Raw genomic sequence first — 16,602 nt, forward strand, 5'->3', positions numbered from 1 at the left:
GATTGTTTCAATTATTAAATTACTAAGTACTAATTTTTATGTTTTAGGATTCACTGTAATATTTATTTGATTTAACTGTTAATTTTACCTTTTAAATTCTAAAAAATAAATAATCAATAGCCAAATGAGTTTAACAAGCGAGTAATGAATATTATTGTTTCATAGTTGTACTCAACCCGCCCAATCAACGGATATAAAAAATTGTATCAGTACTTAGTTTTTTTATAAAACGACGTGAAATTAAATCCAATATCTTCTTTTTTTTAATATTGTTATACAAGACTATTACTGATATTATATCAGATATCACAATTATTATTTACAAACAGATTATATAATTGAGACCTTCTTCGTGGCATGTACTCATCTGAAGTGCTGCCCAGATTCTTTAAATCCTCTCAAATATTTGATGGTTGTCCACTCCACTCACATTTTATGAGGAATAAACTAGTTCCACTCAATTATTTGATAATTAAGGGATGATTAAAATTAACCCTTATAATAATTTTATGGAGATTCAAACACCTATACTCAATATTATAAGTGCAATGGTTCTCCTACTAAGTCAAAGGTCTATTATTAAATTAAATTAAATCCAATATCTGACCCTAGCATAACGAACCCGTATTCGTGAGGATTTTTTTGTCATCCCTATTGGGCGTTGTAGGCTAAGTAATTTACCAATTAGATCCGAACCAATTTGAATCGAATGGAACCGAATCTGAACCGAATAGTGTCCTGCCCTAAAAATCAATTTCTTGATTTTGCCGAAACAAAAATTTATTTTGTTGCATTTTATACGAGGAAATAAATATTTGGAGCATTTTTCTATCTCTCTCACTCTATACACAGTAACGAGACGAGACGGAGGGAGGGCATAGCGATGGCTACTTCACTTGCAAACACCACTTTCTTCTCCAAAACTTGTTCACTCTTTATTCACACGAATTCCCTCAAACGGTTTGCCTTTCGCGTACCCTTTTCTTCAACTTCAACTTCAACTTCACCTCTTCCTCTTCAAAAGAAATGGAGACCCCCTGCTGCTTCTGCGCTCGAGCTCGGTGGAGTCAAAATGGCCAAAGATGGTATGTATATTAATAACATTTAAACCCACTATTTTTCCCTTGAATTTTAACTGCTTTCTTTTCATTGTCTTCTGGGGTTGCTATTGTAGATTTTCAATCCACATTTGCCATGAAAATAAATGAAGTGTCTAGTTGATTAGTCATTAGCTGTTTAAGTAAAACTGGGTGTTTTCTCAATTTTCTTTTTAGCTACTTGGGATTGAGGTTTTGCGGCTTTTAATCTCTAGAGCTGCCGTGGAATCGAAACTCTGTTTCTAGCTATCAACTATGAGGGGGTGTGTGGGTGAGTGTTAAATATTGGCTGCCAACTAAAAATTTGGATGTTTACCAAACACTTTAAATTGGGATACTAAATCCCGCCTGGACTATAATTATAAAATTAAGCGGGCATATTGGCTCATGGCCTTGGCCATCCGTCCCTTACATGCCAGCTTTTAAGGGTGATTTCTACCCATGGGTTCATTTTAAGCTGAACTATAAGTTACAAACATGCCATAATTCTTGTGCTTTTAATCTCAAGAGCTGCCATGGAGTGGGCTTAGTAGCCAGTAGGAGTTGTTAAATATCAGTTGCTAACATAAAATATATGTGGCTGTTTAATCAAAACCATGCTTTCAACATTAAGCACGAGCGTAGTAGTTACAAACATTATAATATTGTTTTGGTGCCTTATACAAATGGGAATTGAGATGTGTAGTTTTGATTCCATTGATTGGTTTGGTGATGGTGATTTTGTAGATATTGTGAGGGATGATCCTACGAACAATGTACCAGACACAATATTTACTAAACTGGGAATGCAACTTCATAAGAGGAATCAGCACCCAATTGGGATTCTGAAGAATGCTATTTATGAGTATTTTGATTCTAATTATCCCAACAAGTTTAATAAGTTTGATGATCTTTGTCCCATTGTTTCTGTAAAACAGGTATGTCTGTAAATTTTAAACAAATAATTGTTACCTATGACGTGTTTAAATATTTTTCCTCTTCTATCTGGTTTTGCTCACCTCAATGAGATATTTTTTTTATTTGAAATTTCATGAGATTGAAAAAATGCCATCATTGTGCATGCATGTAAGCTTTGTCGGTGCATTTTGTGATGGTAAATCTACTCCTTGCAGAACTTTGATGATGTTTTGGTTCCTGCTGATCATGTAAGCAGGAGCTATAATGATACATACTATGTCGACTCACAAACTGTTTTGAGGTGCCATACAAGTGCTCATCAAGCTGAGCTGTTGAAGGAGCACAATCATTTCCTTGTAACCGGAGACGTTTACCGCAGAGATTCTATTGATTCAACTCATTACCCTGTATTCCATCAGGTTTCTAGTCTCCCATATCACAGCCATCAAATTTCATTCAACCAAGTCTTTTTTTTTTTTTTTTGGGAATAAATGTGTTGTCATTTTTCAGATGGAGGGGGTTTCTATTTTTTATCCTGATGAGTGGGGGGCAGCTGGTCTGGATGCTACAGAATATGCTGCTAAAGATCTAAAGAGATGCTTGGAGGGTCTGGCACGTCACTTATTTGGTAAAACAACTTTAGTGTTTTCTATGAGTGCATCCCACAAACTCAAGTTATCTGATGAATATATTTAGAATTTCTACGAAGGAAGAGATCATAGTCAGTATTATCTTTCTGGAGTTCAAATCGGCAATTAGCAGAAAAGGACAAAAAATAAGCAGTTCTCAAAATGATTATGGAAAAATATTGCATGAACTGGCCCTCTGGGGGGCAGCCCATTTGGTTGAGGGCTTGGTAGCTGGTGCTTGGCTGTATCAAGGTCTTAGGTTCGTCCTTTTAGTGAGCTTAAAAATTCTACCCTTTTCTGTCACATGGGTCATGGGGTTGGGGGCGCTTGACTGACCCACCAGCTTAGGGCCTGGCTGGGGCGGACCTATGGTTCGAGTCGGTGTAGGAGTCTGGGTTATCAAAAAAAAAAAAAAATTGCCCGAACTTTGTAAAAGATAATCTTAGACCACTCTTGAAAATTATGTCGTATATGTCGTATTCCTTGACTTTTTCTTGTTATTCTTTTTTAGTTCATTACCTTTTAACCTGTTGACCTCAATCTGTTTAACATTTCAGGTGCTGTAGAAATGCGATGGGTCGATACGTATTTTCCATTTACCAATCCATCGTATGAACTTGAGATATTTTTTAAGGTATTTTGTTGACAGTCTTTACATAATAAATCTTGGCTATAGCTCTTTCCATCAAGAACAAATCATCTCCTCTTGGATGATCCTTTGAACAACTTCAGGATAATGAAACCTATTTGTAGGCAGTGTTCACTCAATTAGACTGTGTTTGCATATGTTGGATTTTGGCTGGTACTAGTAGGATGTGTTTCAATATTGATTGTGCCTGCTACGGGAAACATGACACTATATTTTTATCGGATACTACTATTGCAATAGTCCATGAAAAATGGTGGCATTAACTGTTTCTGCCTGATTTAATTATTCTATCTAAGAGCTTATACCAGCATTTCCTAGCAAGGAGATGTATTCTTCATGGCCATGTTTTAAAGAAAAGCCAAGTGCTTTTATCAAATAAATTATGTTCACCAATTCTTCTTTCTATAATTTTCGAATATGAATATTTTTAATTAATTGTCTGTAAAATTAGGCTGTCACCAATTATTTAAGTTCAACAGTTACCAAACTTAGATTTACTTCATTTGGCAGCCTTGGCACTGCATGTGACTGACCAACTGGTATGAAAATATGTCAGGAGAACTGGTTGGAGGTTTTGGGCTGTGGGGTCACTGAGCAAGAAATATTGAAGAGAAGTGGTAAATTGAATAACGTTGCTTGGGCTTTTGGACTTGGACTGGAGAGGCTTGCAATGGTTTTATTTGATATACCAGATATTCGGCTTTTCTGGTTAAGCGATGAGCGGTTTACCTCTCAGGTGGCTATTGAATGAATTCTTTTTTCTTTTCTTTTTTTCCTTTTTCCCCTAATTACAGTTTTCTTGTTGTCATATTAGCAATAGATGTTTTAATAAAAGTAATATCGTTGTCATTTGCAAAAAAATCCATTGCATATCCTTTTTTTATTATAATTTTTACTATCTACGCATATGTGGTCCATTGTGACTGAGTATCTGATTTAGAGCTATTTATGCAGTTTTCACAGGGCCAGCTGGGGATCAAATTCAAGCCATTCTCCAAGGTATAATTATGTTTTTCATCTATGAAAAGCTTATTGCTTTATTATTATTATTATTTTTTTCATTCTGGTCTTTTTTTTATGACAAGCAATGATAATTTTGTTTTTGGAATCTTTCTCAAACAATGAGGGGCAAAATCTTCATATGTCTTCATATGTTTTTATGAAACCAAGCTTTGTCCTTCTGCTGTTAGGCTTTGGAGTTTAGTTATGTTGATATTCGCAAGTATGCTAATAAGCGGTTGTAGCAGCGAGCACATACTAAGAAAAGCTGAATTGTCTTTTGTAGTATCCTCCTTGTTACAAAGACATGAGCTTTTGGATAAATGAATCATTCACCGAAAATAATTTATGTGAAGTTGTCAGAGGAGTTGCTGGTGACCTTGTTGAGGAGGTAAACTCTTTTTTTTTTTTTTTTTTAAGCTAACTTTTTCACCCCTCCTGCAGCCATAAAACTCTTCGGAAGTTATTTGTTAATATCACTTGTGATTGTCAGGTGCGTTTAATAGATAATTTCACAAACAAGAAAGGAATGACGAGTCATTGTTATAGGATTGCATATAGATCCATGGAACGTTCCCTCACGGATGAGGAAATTAATGAGTTGCAGGTATTTTTGTTTCCCATTTTTTCTTTTGTTTTTCAGCAATTGACTTTTTTGTCTATATATACTTAATGAATAGTGATGATCAAGAACTCTAATTATGTTGATAACTATGGATGCAGTGGAACGTTAGAGAACAGGTGCAGAGCAAGTTAAATGTGGTTCTAAGATGAGATTTTCTGGCGGCATTGACTCTTTATTGGATACTAAATCAAGTAATGGCTCCAGAAACCTGAAGTATTGTTTGCGATTCCCAGAATAGACACAAGAGATGAAAAAAGCATATGTGTTTTTTCTTTCTTTTTTTTTCCCCTCTTTTTTAGGTTTAAAAAAAAAAAAAACACCATTCAACTTGTATCTGAATGTAGCTTAGCGGTTGCTTAGTTTTTCATTTTGTTTCAGGTTAATCACCGCTGGCCCTGGCCTATTACAACAGTTTTTGCGGTACCTTTTAACAATGCAATTGTCATTTGCTCGATTGTGTTGGTGTATAGCTATTATTTTATGAAATATAACTCAATGTAAAAGGTATAGGATTGCTAAGCGCACGAGTTTTACGAAGGTAGGTAGTTAGGCATCTGTTACATTGATTGAACAATGAGCTTAGCGAGCAATTTCAGCATCTTCTGGTGGCTATTATTGTTCATTTTCGTGTTTTTTCAATCTTCTTGTTATGGAATTTACCTGCCTGTCGGTGAAACTGGAATTCTGTCGCTTCAATAGACACCGAAATTGCCGTTTAGTTACTCTATACCTTGCGTTTTGTAAACCACAAGGTTACAGGTTTTGCTTGTATATCTCTACCAATGAGGCTGATATCTAGATCTTTTTTGTGTTGTTGAAGAGGAGGACTGATCAGATGCATCAGACGCATCGTACACCCCACAGGGGGTGTGAAAGCAAAGCAATTAAGCAACAGTGGTTGATTGTGCACGCGCGTGCGGCTCGTCCACACGCTGAAGAGATTGATTGTAGTCTACAGAATACAGATGTGGTCCGAAAATTTGCAGTAAAATGTTTAAAAAGGATTGCGTGACGCGTCAGCGACACGTAGTCAACCGCGGCACGCGATCACCACCTCCCCAAAACCTACAAATAGGGCCCACAATCTTGCATCAGCCACTCGAGGGTTCTATCTCTTCTTACAATTATTAAAGGGGGCAGTTCGGCTGTTCTATTTTACTCAGGATAAGAAAGAAGCTCTCACCTCTCTCTCTCTCGTCTCAATATTAAAAGTTTACTTTTGCTTTCAGCTCGTTCAGACGTTAATTATTTTTCATCTGAAAGATTGTCTTTCAGCTCCTTTTGCTTTTTGCTGCTGCGAATATTCCGTAACTAGAAAATAAAACTATGGTGGCTTTGGTAGCTCAAGAAACTATTGTATCTCTTGTAACTCCTGAAAATGTTGTGGGCAATTTGGTTTCTCGCACCGGCAGGCATTTGCAGCGTTACCAAAAAGGCCGTCGCCAAGTTGTTGGGTTAGCTTCTGTTTTTTCTCTCTTTCTTCCTCACAACATCATTGAACGCCTTCTTGTATGATAGAAAATTTGCATGCTTAATTACTTGAGAGATAAACGAATAACGGAGTAATTTGGTGTAAAAAGTGAGCTGGTTAAGAGTTGTTTTCAACTTTAATGCAAGTGCTGCAACCACTTGCACAACTTGCGCTGACCTTGACCTCGGGATTTTATCCTTTTTTTTTTATTTGGGTGGTGTAAAGGTACTGAGAGTCGATCTTATAATTTCAAACTTTTTGTAACATAAAAGGCTATAAATTTAATATATGATATTTGGGGACCATGTTGTTATTCTAATAATTCACTGACTCGTAATTGTAAATATTAATTGCGCAGATGCATACCATATAGATATAAATGTGTAAAACAAAGCTTGGATATTAATGAGGAGGATCTTGAAGTTCTCGTCATCAGTTCACAGAAAGGCAAAGGGATGTTATTCCCAAAGGTATTGAATTTTTACTTTCTTGGTATGAATGAAAAGAAGTTGTGTTTGTTAAACGTGATAGTTTTGAACGATTAAACTCTGAAGATTCCCTTGAAGTTGATCTAACCAAGTATAATTTTACAGGGAGGCTGGGAAATTGATGAATCCATACAAGAAGCAGCTTTACGAGAAACCATCGAGGAAGCCGGGGTAACTGGCATCGTTGAGGTTAGTTCACTTTAATTTTGCTTTTAAGAACACAAAATGGATATGAATAGTCAAAACTCTTTGCTTGCTTCTGTTGATTAGAGTATAATTTTTGTACTAGGTTCAGAACTCAAACACGCAACTCCATATTACTCTATTTATTTGCCGGTAATTGAGTATTTCGAGTTTCGATTGTTGATATTAGATGTCTGTTTGCAGTGTGAATTATTGGGTGAATGGAATTTCAAGAGCAGAGCACACAACACTGACTATCAAGGATACATGTTCCCATTACTTGTTCAGGAGCAATTAGCGGAGTGGCCAGAGAAGAATGTCCGAAGCAGAAAATGGGTATGCACATTTACACCTGTAACTTGTTTTTTGCGATGTCAATTGAAACCATCTATTCAAACAATATCTGATTTTAAGTTGAACATTTTATGTAGATGAGCGCAGCAGAAGCTCGAAAAGTTTGTCAGCATTGGTGGATGAAGGAAGCATTGGATAGACTAGTAATGCGTCTAACTTCTCAACAACTACATGACAAGGAAGATTCTGCAGGAACCTGTTCTTTGAGCTAGAATAGAAAATCCCACTTGTACATAGAAAATTTTCGAAGACCAGAGGGAAGTTGCTCTAAGACCACAAGAAGTACAGATCCAAGCGAACAAGAAACAGTGACAACACTGAAGGATACAGATAACGGAAGTCTGCATTTTTAGTTGTTGTTTCATTTGCTTGGTATTCTAATTCAGAAACTTCTGTGTGGGAAAATAGAAAAGGTTAGCAGAGGCTTGTTGACAATGTTTTGAACAAACATTGGTTCTAGAAATAAAGAATGATGAGGTTCTGATTTGCGAAAACACATTTGGTTTGTACAACATTGACTTGATTTTCATCTCCTCTTTGATCTTTCATTAGAAAACAGATATTGAAAATGATTTTGAACGAACAAAATATAAAACAGTTTCCGAAATTAATATCCAAGTGTTGTGAGATTGTGAATTGCGATATTGATCAATAGTTTAGTACCCTTTGGTGAACTTTAAGAATAGAATAAGCTATCAAGCAACTCTCAGACACGAGTGTTTGATAAAGACACTTATAAAAGAATGAGATAAGAGTGATCAAATCTTAACTTTCCCTTTCTCTCCAAAAAAAAAAAACTTAAACTTTCCCACCCCTGGTTTTAAACATTGAGCACAAAGCACAGCTGTTTAAATTTGATGATCCTAGGATTATTTTATTTCGGCATCCATATGAACTTTTGGGGTTTCGAGAGGGTCAAAATTAATACAAGGAAAAATCATCAAGGTTCATAAAAGCAACCGAGCAGGAGGGCAAAGATGATTTGACGATTTTCCTCAACACTCGGTCATGTAAATTTAACAAAATTATATTGAGTAGTCCAACTGTCATACAAGTGACGATTTTCCACAACTCTCGGTCATGTAAATTTAACAAAACTATATAGTAGTCCAACTGTAATACAAACAAAACAGTTGGACATTGAAGTATAATTTCTCCCGAACAGTTAATTACAAATTGGAGCCCACTTGGATACAATGAAACAGACAATAATCATATGAATCATACTGAGAAAAGAACCAAAAACAGAAAAACTGGATCAAGTTGTAATAATTTCATCCGTTCCATGAATTTCCCTCGAAAGCGACCATTGGAGACACACTTTGCACATATATTATTACTCCTATCAAATCATCTGTACAAAAACATCAGCCTAGTTACAAGTAATAATAACACAACATACTAAGAGTTGTAGATTAAATAATGGTGCTGCCAAGAAAGAGTTTATATCCCAATTACTGGGTGAATTAATCAGATTCATCAGAATCCTCCTCTGAAGTTACTTCTGAACTTTCTTCCTCTTCATTATCGTCTTCATCTATCTTAGTGGGGATGATTGATGCAGTCATCTTGGTCAGTGCTGCAGTCTTGCTTGCCCTCTCTGACCGGGTGCTTATACTGCCGGGATTGCTAGGAACCACGTATTGGGCAGAAGTGGGTGAGTCTTCTTCATCAGAAGAAGTCTCATCACGCTTTGCTTTTCTTCTTGAACGGGTTGGTCTCGTTGAACATGGGGCTGGTGTTTGCAGCACTGGAACTTGGGCATCCAAACTGAAGTCTAGTTCTAACCTCCCTACAAAATGCATATGGATATCAGAAGTGTGAAGAGATTAACAGGACATGTATACACAATAATAATGATTCATACTGTAAGTTGAACTGCAACTGATTGAGTTCATATGCCCCACCACTCACCAGAATGCAGAAATAATTTCAATTTACGCCCATCAGTTTCATGTTTGTTGATTCACCAATAAATGTTTACAGAAATCATAATGAAGTGTTGCATTCAACTCAAATTATTTATTTCCTCATTTATAACTTACCATTGATATTATCATTGAGCTAAATGCACCTATTGGATTATTGGCACATGCAGCCATGTTGTAAAACTTTCGAAAAGTTAAGAATTTACCAAAAATAACATTAGCTTCATCTTGTGAAAGTTCCTCATCTGGATGTTTATCCAATCCTGTAAGGCGATCAGACATCCGCTTCAGCTCCTTGACAAGATCTCTCTCTGTCGACACAGATTCAAATATACGATTCAAAAGCCTTCTCATCAGCTTTATTGCCCCTTGCTCTGATAACCGGAACTGGATTAAGACAAGTATTCTACACAATGCTGAGACAAAAGACCTCTCAGCAGGTGTCTTCTTCATATGGATGCTCAGCACCTAAAATAAATGCATAGAAATAACAATCTGATAAGTCTGAAACCATGATAGTCAAACATATCCTTGGTTTATAAATGGTTATCATGCAAATATTTAATATATATAACCTAAGTAGAGCAAGTACTATCCAATTTCCTTTCCCTTTCGGAAACAAGTAAAAGAGTGATAATTTTGTCAAGATTCCATACATATATTACCTCATTTGAAACTGCAATAAACAGAATAGTGTGTATGTATACCGACACGTGCACATGCATATTATGTGAAAGCATGCATACAAATTAGGGTACATATACACAATTATGTAGGTAGTGTGTGTTATGTTAAAAGGACAGTAACAGAAGGAAAAAAAAATGACAATTAGGGTCATACTTGATAAATCCACGAGTCATTTACTGTGAAAATCAAGATTGAAGTTGATCAACAATGTTTGCGACTTACCTCATTTAGAAGAAAAAGAGAGGTCTCAATTACTGTGAAATCTGAAGCATTAGAAATTATCAGTCATGTCAACAAAATCAAGATTGAAGTTGACATAAATTATTCAATCATGGTTGTGATAATGCAATTCATTGGTGTATAGCCCCTCTTCTGGAGAAGCACTAAATCAGGTTCTGATTTTCCATGTATTTTCCCCTGGATTTTAGGAATTTATAATGCTAAGTGTACCAGTGACCCACATACTTTGATTTATAGTAAATCATGACAAAGCAAACTATAAGCAAACTTATACCATAATTTTCTTATTTTAAAAGTTATCAAGAACAGTTACCTCGACTGCTATGCGTATTGCAAGGCCCTCCTCACCACACTCCAGTGAAGATTGCTCAGACACATCTGAGGTTTCTGGCATGTTTCCGATACCATTTTCATCCTCCACTTCTGTCTCTTTTGCATATAGGGGAGCCTGCATCATCTGCAGCAAGAATTTTGATGCTTGGACTGCCCGTTTACGCTTATTAGACACCACAAGTGAAGAACCTCCTGCATTTCCGTTGATGCCCGGCCACATTGAACGCAGGGCTGGAACAAAAGCCTTGGACAAACACCTCTGCACATGCAAATAAGGGAAAAAGAAAAAATTACACTACTGATATATACCCAAGTTTTTGCCAGGGACCAAATATATGATTCATACATCTTTTTCTTTTTCAAAAAAAAAAAAATTCGTGTGTATTACATACCTTGTGGTTTGCTGAGAGAGAAGCGTAATGCTCAAAGAAAATAGATAGGCACTGTTTCAACCTGGTCAACAATTGTAAAATAAATTAATTTTGATCCTATCTTTGGGAAGATTGAGCAAATAAAAACATATGCACAGATTATCAACCTCTGTAGATCTTTTGATTCATTGCTGAAATAAAGGTTAATGAGCTTGGCTAAGAGCAAAGAATGTAAAGAAGCTGGTATACTCGGATACTTCTCACTCAAAAGAAGAACTTTTGCAAACCCCTCACCAATAACAGCTTCAATTGACTCATTTTCATCACCTGAATATTTTCCCCGATCACTTGCCACAATCCCAGCATACAAGAGATCAAGTAATTCAACATTCAAATCACCATCTGTTTCAGAAAGGTTTATAGGACTAGAAGTCATTTTATCATTGCGGGGTTGGAATGAAATGTCTTTTTGCCCCATGGCCTTGTCAACTTCTTGAGGACCATGCCACATCCCAAGATCTATTAGCGCCTTACCAGCCATTATGCTAACTGTAGGGCAGCCTTTAACAAAAGACAGCCTCAACTGCTTTACCAATTCCTCACTTGGCTTATTCTCTAATAAACCAAAAAGGCCAAGGCATCTGATTGCAACCCTCTGGACATCCAAATGAACATGTTTTGCCTGCATTCATCGTAAACATCAGTTGTTCATGAGTTTCTAGGAATTTCTGCACCATGTTACATTAAAATGAAGCGTGCAAGTATGTATATTTTAGACACAAGGATATAAGGGTAAGATATATGTTGGGCTCATTTAAGGCTTTTTATGAAGCGAAAGAACATATTCCTCATATGCTATAAGTTATAGGACTTTTTCTTAAATTCCTTCAATTGCAATTGAAAAGTACAGCCACTGCCAAATTACATTAAAAATAGTTAAATTTCTCCTCAAGCAGACAATTAACTGGTTTAGCTTTATCCCTAAACCTAATTGGAGGACAGGTAAATATAGCACCTAGACACCTGATAATTTGACACTTACTCCAAAGAGCATTTGATATAGGTCCAAAGAAAAAGTGTAGGTTTTACTAAAAAATGAATTATACCCCCGGAAGCAACAATGAATGCAGGAGTTCAGCAGATTCAGCAGGTTTTCCTTGAATCAAATGAAAGGATTTTGCATTTTCTAAGAGTAGACCAGTCACAGCAAGACTGTGCATCCACTGGATAAAGTCAGCAGTTCTCTCCCTGCAAGGAAGAGCAAGCTCCTTTACAGCACCAGTCATGATTTCTTCAAATTCACCAGTAGCAGCATGGACTTTCCTTGCTAATCTGGATACTGCATCGGCCCAATCTTTATCACCACCAAGATTGATGCCATCTCCTATGACAACCTTGTTCCCATCATCGTCCACTTCGTAGTCAAGGGGCCTGTGCAATAAGTCTTGCACAAAAGCGCTAGCAACCTTCCTGATTGTTGCATCAGAAAAATCAAGCATCTCACCAAGCAATAGTAATTGCCTAGATGCAAAGCGATAATTTGCTCCTGAATTATCAGGTTGCATTAGAAAACATATTGGATAACAAAATTATTCTTTCATCAACAAAATGAACTTAACCCACCAGCATCTATATGAGTTTTGACCAAATCTACATAATCGGAGACAGTTGCCGGGAGAATTCTCTCCAGAAGGTCATTTGTGTCTGAAGCTTCAGCTGCATAGACTGCTGCTTCGGTGCCCATCGTAGCAGCAGCATCAGAACCTTTTGCCTATTCAAGCACAAATTCTTTCATAAAAAACCACAACAGTGCAAGTGGATATAATCCAAGTAAACTTCAAGCATAATACTTTGATAACAAAAATTGTAAGCATGAAGGCCTAAAAAACAGTTCAAGAATCTTGGAACCTTCCAGACTCCCTAGCACTTATTTGATAACAAGAACATGAGCTGATAGGAAAAGTAGTTCAAACAGGACCATTTTGCTTGATTTCAAGATTTAGAAAGTTTCCTAGCTCCTATTGATATAACAACCCATTTTTATACTATATTTCTTCACAGTCCCAGATATTGGTGCACAGACTCCTTTCTTCTATATTTCAGAGAAAGAGAATTAGTAAATGTTAATGTTTTAAGTCAATAGTAATTGGATATGGAACAAATACATGGATTCCATGCTAATAGATTTCAGACCTCATGTAAGTATTTATGTTGTAACTACAGATGTTCAGTTACTTCACTATTCATAACCATATCTCAACAACATCAAATAAGAAAACTTCTATGCCCAAGAAATATTAGGCAAAAATAAAATATTGATTACACAGAAGTTTCCATATTGGAAACCTCCAGAGATATGAAAAGAGGAGGGGAAAAGTGGGGGAAAGAGCAACATTTAAATATGAGTTGAACTCCCATGAATGAAATTATATTTCACTTGGCTAAAGGAAAAGAAAAAGAGAAGAAACAAAAAAAGAAAAGATATAATATTGAAAGCATTATCTTAAAATCTCACTTCTGCTTCCATCTGCAAATGCCTGCACGCAGTCTTCCAATAAAGAGCAACTTCTGCTTCCATTAGCTGGATTCTTTGGGTGCAATGTGATGAGTCTCCTAACAGCATTACAAGGAGACATTAGGATGATACAAACAAAAAATTCAGCCCATGGTGACTTTTAATCATAAGCCATGATGCTGGTCCAAATGTTTCAGCTTATAGAACCTAAGGTGTTGCAATGCTCACGCAACACATAAAATCTGGTAATATCTTTAATAGTAAGTAAACATTTTGGCAAACTACCTCATGATCCCAATTAGTTGATTTGGAGAACCAACTACAGGTACTAAGGCAACTATGGATGAAAAGGTCAATTAGGAAGACACTGCAGTATACTATTCATCCCCTCTTTCTACTTTATAGAAGCTTCACAAATTAATTAATATCTATAAATGCCATGAACTTGCAAAAAAATATGTTACTTTTTTAGGCCACAATAAAAAAAAAATTCTACTACATGACAAGAAACAATACAAATTAGATAACAGCTAAACTATTTCAGTATAATTTTAAGGAACCATGAATAAGTAGTTATTTAATCCAGCATCTATGTCTTCCAGTTAACTTTATGTTACATTAAAGTCAACATTCTTATTGACCCTAGGACCTTTTCAAATTTTTACAGGTTAAAATCAATGAAAGATAGCAGATCTAGCAACTTACCAAATGATGACCATGTTCAAACACTTACAGAGAACTCGAAACATCTTCAATTAGAGGAGACCATTTGATTACTTAAGTATGAATAATGTTTGGAATAAAAGTTAAGAGTGAATCCTAAAATGCTAATACCAAGAGGATCAATAGTTTACAAACATCAATAATGCATCAAAAATTCATAATTTCCAATGGTGTAAGACAACAAAGTTCCATATTCAGGGTAAATTTTCTAGCCTGGATTGCTCCCTAAGCCTTGAACCCGCAGATCAAGGTACATGCTAGGTGTAGAAAAAAACATGGTAAGTCAATCAATGTTATTCAGGACCTGAAAGTCCAATCATCCCCGCATGACTAGGAATTGTAAAAGAAAGGAGATAAAAGATAAAACAAAGAATGCTAGCAAAATTCATCAAAAAAAACTCCAACCTTCAGTTTCAACATCGGCTGATGATATATACTCTCGCATACTTTGACCATCACTTGTTTTCACTAAACCTTCTTTTAAAAGAGCTGCCATCACAGACTCCCCAACTAACTCATATGTTTCAACATCAAGATACTTGAGAAGTTCTATAGGATTTCCATTGCAATGCTTAGCCAGCCAATGATCTTTCATCAATTTCAGACACTCCTTTGAAACAGCTTCAGAACGATCAGCAAGTCCTCTTTTGAGGATCATTGTCCTATGCTTAATGCTACAGATGAAGCCAATGACACAAATCAGAACAGAAAATAGAAAGAAGAAAATCATTTCCGAACTGAAACAGGGTACATGCGATATCATTATAATAGAATATACCTAAGGCTTTGAAGAGGAAATTTATTAGCTAGAACGCAATATGCTGCTTTGCGCACGGACTCACTGACATCCAGGGTGCAGTCAATTATTGCTTGTGAAGTTGCATTAGATGGAGGCAATGATAACACAATTGTCTTACGAACGTCCTGCATTAATGCAATTTTAAGGTACTCAAGAAGTATGCTTGCACACTTACTCCATGGAATGTGATCGATTTGATTTTCCATTTTACTCCATGGAAGGGCAACAACTCACATGCTTAGTACTTAGTAGTAGAAAATTGAAGCAGTATTACTTTTGCCAAATCATTTAATATGTAACTCTGATTAATAAAATAATTGTATTCACTTGGACTAGTTCAACACACTCACCGCATTCTGCTCAAGGGGAAGCACCTCAAGGAGTAAATCAAGAATATCGCTGTTGTCTGAATCATTTACAAAGCGAGAAAGCGACCTAACTGCAAATGTACGAATTACGGAAACCTTGTCCCCTACTTTCACTTTCATGCATTCTATCACCTCATCCCATACCTCATCACTGACTTCTGTGTCATCTGGCAACCGCATTATGATCTTAAAAAAAAATTGAAAATGAATAAACTTTGACCAAATGTTCTTAAAAAGATAAAGAGTACTTTTGAAGAAGCACTTGACTAGCGTTTATTTATTTATTTAGGTTCTTTTACAGTTAACCAAAAAATATCATAAATTCACCACTAATATAATCAATTCGAGAGAACTTCAGCCCCAAACGAAAAAAAATTTAAAAAATACCTCCGAAATAATCTGGCAAGCACGAAACCTAGCGGTTTTATTAGCAGCCATGGCAGCAACCAAGAGAAATTTTAAAAAATCCTCCAAAAACTCATCGTTATTAGTTGCGGCGAAAGCCGAAACAAATCTAACAACGCGCTCGGCTGAGGCAGTGCGGCGCTGGATGGTGAAAAGAGGGGTTAGGGTTTTGAAAAAGGCGGAGGAGAATTGAGCCGTGGAGGGGGATTTCGATCGGACGGCTCTGAGGTCTTTGAGCTTCCGGTTGTGCGTGGCGTAAGATGTTCGTGATTCGTCGAGGATTTTCGCTATTACTTGCATCGATTGCTTCTCTTCATCTCCATTTGTGGTTGCCATTTCTGTCTTTCACTTTCTCTCACTCTGTGTCTTTGTTCTTCCTCTGGCTTTTTGCAGTTAATTTACTAACCACGTGATTCGAACTGGTGGATTCGAAATCGAGCGGGAGTTTAAAATTAAATTCTGGGCCGGGCTTCTGGAGTTGGCTTGAATAACTAACAAGTTTCGTAGGCCCACAAAAGCTCGAAGCCCAAAGCCCCAGAAAAGTTAGTACAAGAAATAAAGAAGAGGGAGGCTGGGAGGGAATTCAAATTAAACATAAAAGAAATAATAAAGAAAAATAAAGAAAAGGGTTCAGCTATGGTGCAACTGTGGTACCATACCACAGCTGCACTTAGCCATTAGATCCAGTTATGGCTAAGTGCAGCTGTGGTATGGTACCACAGTTGCACTATAGTTTTGTTCCAAAAAATAGGTCAAGCTATGGTGCAATTGTGGTATAAGTGCGGGCACCTTTTTTTAAAATGAAAATATGTTATTAAGTTATATAATCTAATAAAAGCAG

At 36.4% G+C, this 16,602-nt stretch overlaps 3 protein-coding genes across 4 annotated transcripts; 2 read left to right on the top strand and 1 right to left on the bottom strand.

Moving 5' to 3' along the window:
- The first annotated feature begins 768 nt into the window (after nt 1-768).
- LOC102625464 (phenylalanine--tRNA ligase, chloroplastic/mitochondrial) lies at nt 769-5,518 on the top strand. Of its 2 annotated transcripts, XM_006482054.4 has the most exons (11): nt 769-1,085; nt 1,824-2,014; nt 2,210-2,413; nt 2,505-2,622; nt 3,181-3,257; nt 3,829-4,008; nt 4,227-4,271; nt 4,558-4,662; nt 4,765-4,878; nt 4,995-5,087; nt 5,275-5,518. In XM_006482054.4, the coding sequence occupies exons 1-10, from the start codon at nt 884-886 to the stop codon at nt 5,043-5,045; spliced, it is 1,287 nt and encodes a 428-aa protein (XP_006482117.1). In that variant the 5' UTR covers nt 769-883; the 3' UTR covers nt 5,046-5,087; nt 5,275-5,518. The 2 variants fall into 2 exon arrangements, with proteins under 2 accessions (XP_006482117.1, XP_052299142.1); XM_052443182.1 differs by having other exon boundaries at nt 771-1,085; nt 4,995-5,518.
- Nucleotides 5,519-6,020: 502 nt separating this feature from the next.
- On the top strand, nt 6,021-7,888 carry LOC102625742 (nudix hydrolase 18, mitochondrial-like). The gene is made up of 5 exons (XM_006482055.4): nt 6,021-6,350; nt 6,726-6,837; nt 6,961-7,044; nt 7,243-7,374; nt 7,470-7,888. The coding sequence occupies exons 1-5, from the start codon at nt 6,223-6,225 to the stop codon at nt 7,602-7,604; spliced, it is 591 nt and encodes a 196-aa protein (XP_006482118.1). The 5' UTR covers nt 6,021-6,222; the 3' UTR covers nt 7,605-7,888.
- Nucleotides 7,889-8,635: 747 nt separating this feature from the next.
- LOC102626025 (uncharacterized) lies at nt 8,636-16,211 on the bottom strand. The gene is made up of 12 exons (XM_006482056.4): nt 15,744-16,211; nt 15,339-15,542; nt 14,968-15,113; nt 14,595-14,863; nt 13,467-13,564; nt 12,575-12,722; nt 12,058-12,497; nt 11,119-11,633; nt 10,973-11,033; nt 10,561-10,839; nt 9,527-9,788; nt 8,636-9,184 (listed from the first exon to the last, which is right to left on the bottom strand). Exons 1-12 carry the CDS (start codon nt 16,095-16,097, stop codon nt 8,859-8,861), a joined length of 3,102 nt encoding a protein of 1,033 aa, XP_006482119.1. The 5' UTR covers nt 16,098-16,211; the 3' UTR covers nt 8,636-8,858.
- Nucleotides 16,212-16,602: the final 391 nt, after the last annotated feature.

This window comes from Citrus sinensis, chromosome 6, assembly GCF_022201045.2.
Source record: "Citrus sinensis cultivar Valencia sweet orange chromosome 6, DVS_A1.0, whole genome shotgun sequence".
In the NCBI taxonomy this organism is placed as follows: Eukaryota; Viridiplantae; Streptophyta; class Magnoliopsida; order Sapindales; family Rutaceae; genus Citrus; species Citrus sinensis.

What these genes read in the sequence shown, in the direction of transcription:
- LOC102625464 (XM_006482054.4), top strand. Translation starts at nt 884, where the DNA reads ATGGCTACTTCACTTGCAAACACCACTTTCTTCTCCAAAACTTGTTCA. An exon ending in TCTGGCACGTCACTTATTTG is followed by an intron (nt 2,623 to 3,180) that starts GTAAAACAACTT and finishes TTAACATTTCAG; the next exon opens with GTGCTGTAGAAATGCGATGG. An exon ending in AGGAAATTAATGAGTTGCAG is followed by an intron (nt 4,879 to 4,994) that starts GTATTTTTGTTT and finishes CTATGGATGCAG; the next exon opens with TGGAACGTTAGAGAACAGGT.
- LOC102625742 (XM_006482055.4), top strand. Translation starts at nt 6,223, where the DNA reads ATGGTGGCTTTGGTAGCTCAAGAAACTATTGTATCTCTTGTAACTCCT. An exon ending in AAGGGATGTTATTCCCAAAG is followed by an intron (nt 6,838 to 6,960) that starts GTATTGAATTTT and finishes ATAATTTTACAG; the next exon opens with GGAGGCTGGGAAATTGATGA. An exon ending in ATGTCCGAAGCAGAAAATGG is followed by an intron (nt 7,375 to 7,469) that starts GTATGCACATTT and finishes CATTTTATGTAG; the next exon opens with ATGAGCGCAGCAGAAGCTCG.
- LOC102626025 (XM_006482056.4), bottom strand. Translation starts at nt 16,097, where the DNA reads ATGGCAACCACAAATGGAGATGAAGAGAAGCAATCGATGCAAGTAATA. An exon ending in CTTGCCAGATTATTTCGGAG is followed by an intron (nt 15,543 to 15,743) that starts GTATTTTTTAAA and finishes TTTTTTTTTAAG; the next exon opens with ATCATAATGCGGTTGCCAGA. An exon ending in CTCTCTCAGCAAACCACAAG is followed by an intron (nt 10,840 to 10,972) that starts GTATGTAATACA and finishes TTGCATGTGCAG; the next exon opens with AGGTGTTTGTCCAAGGCTTT.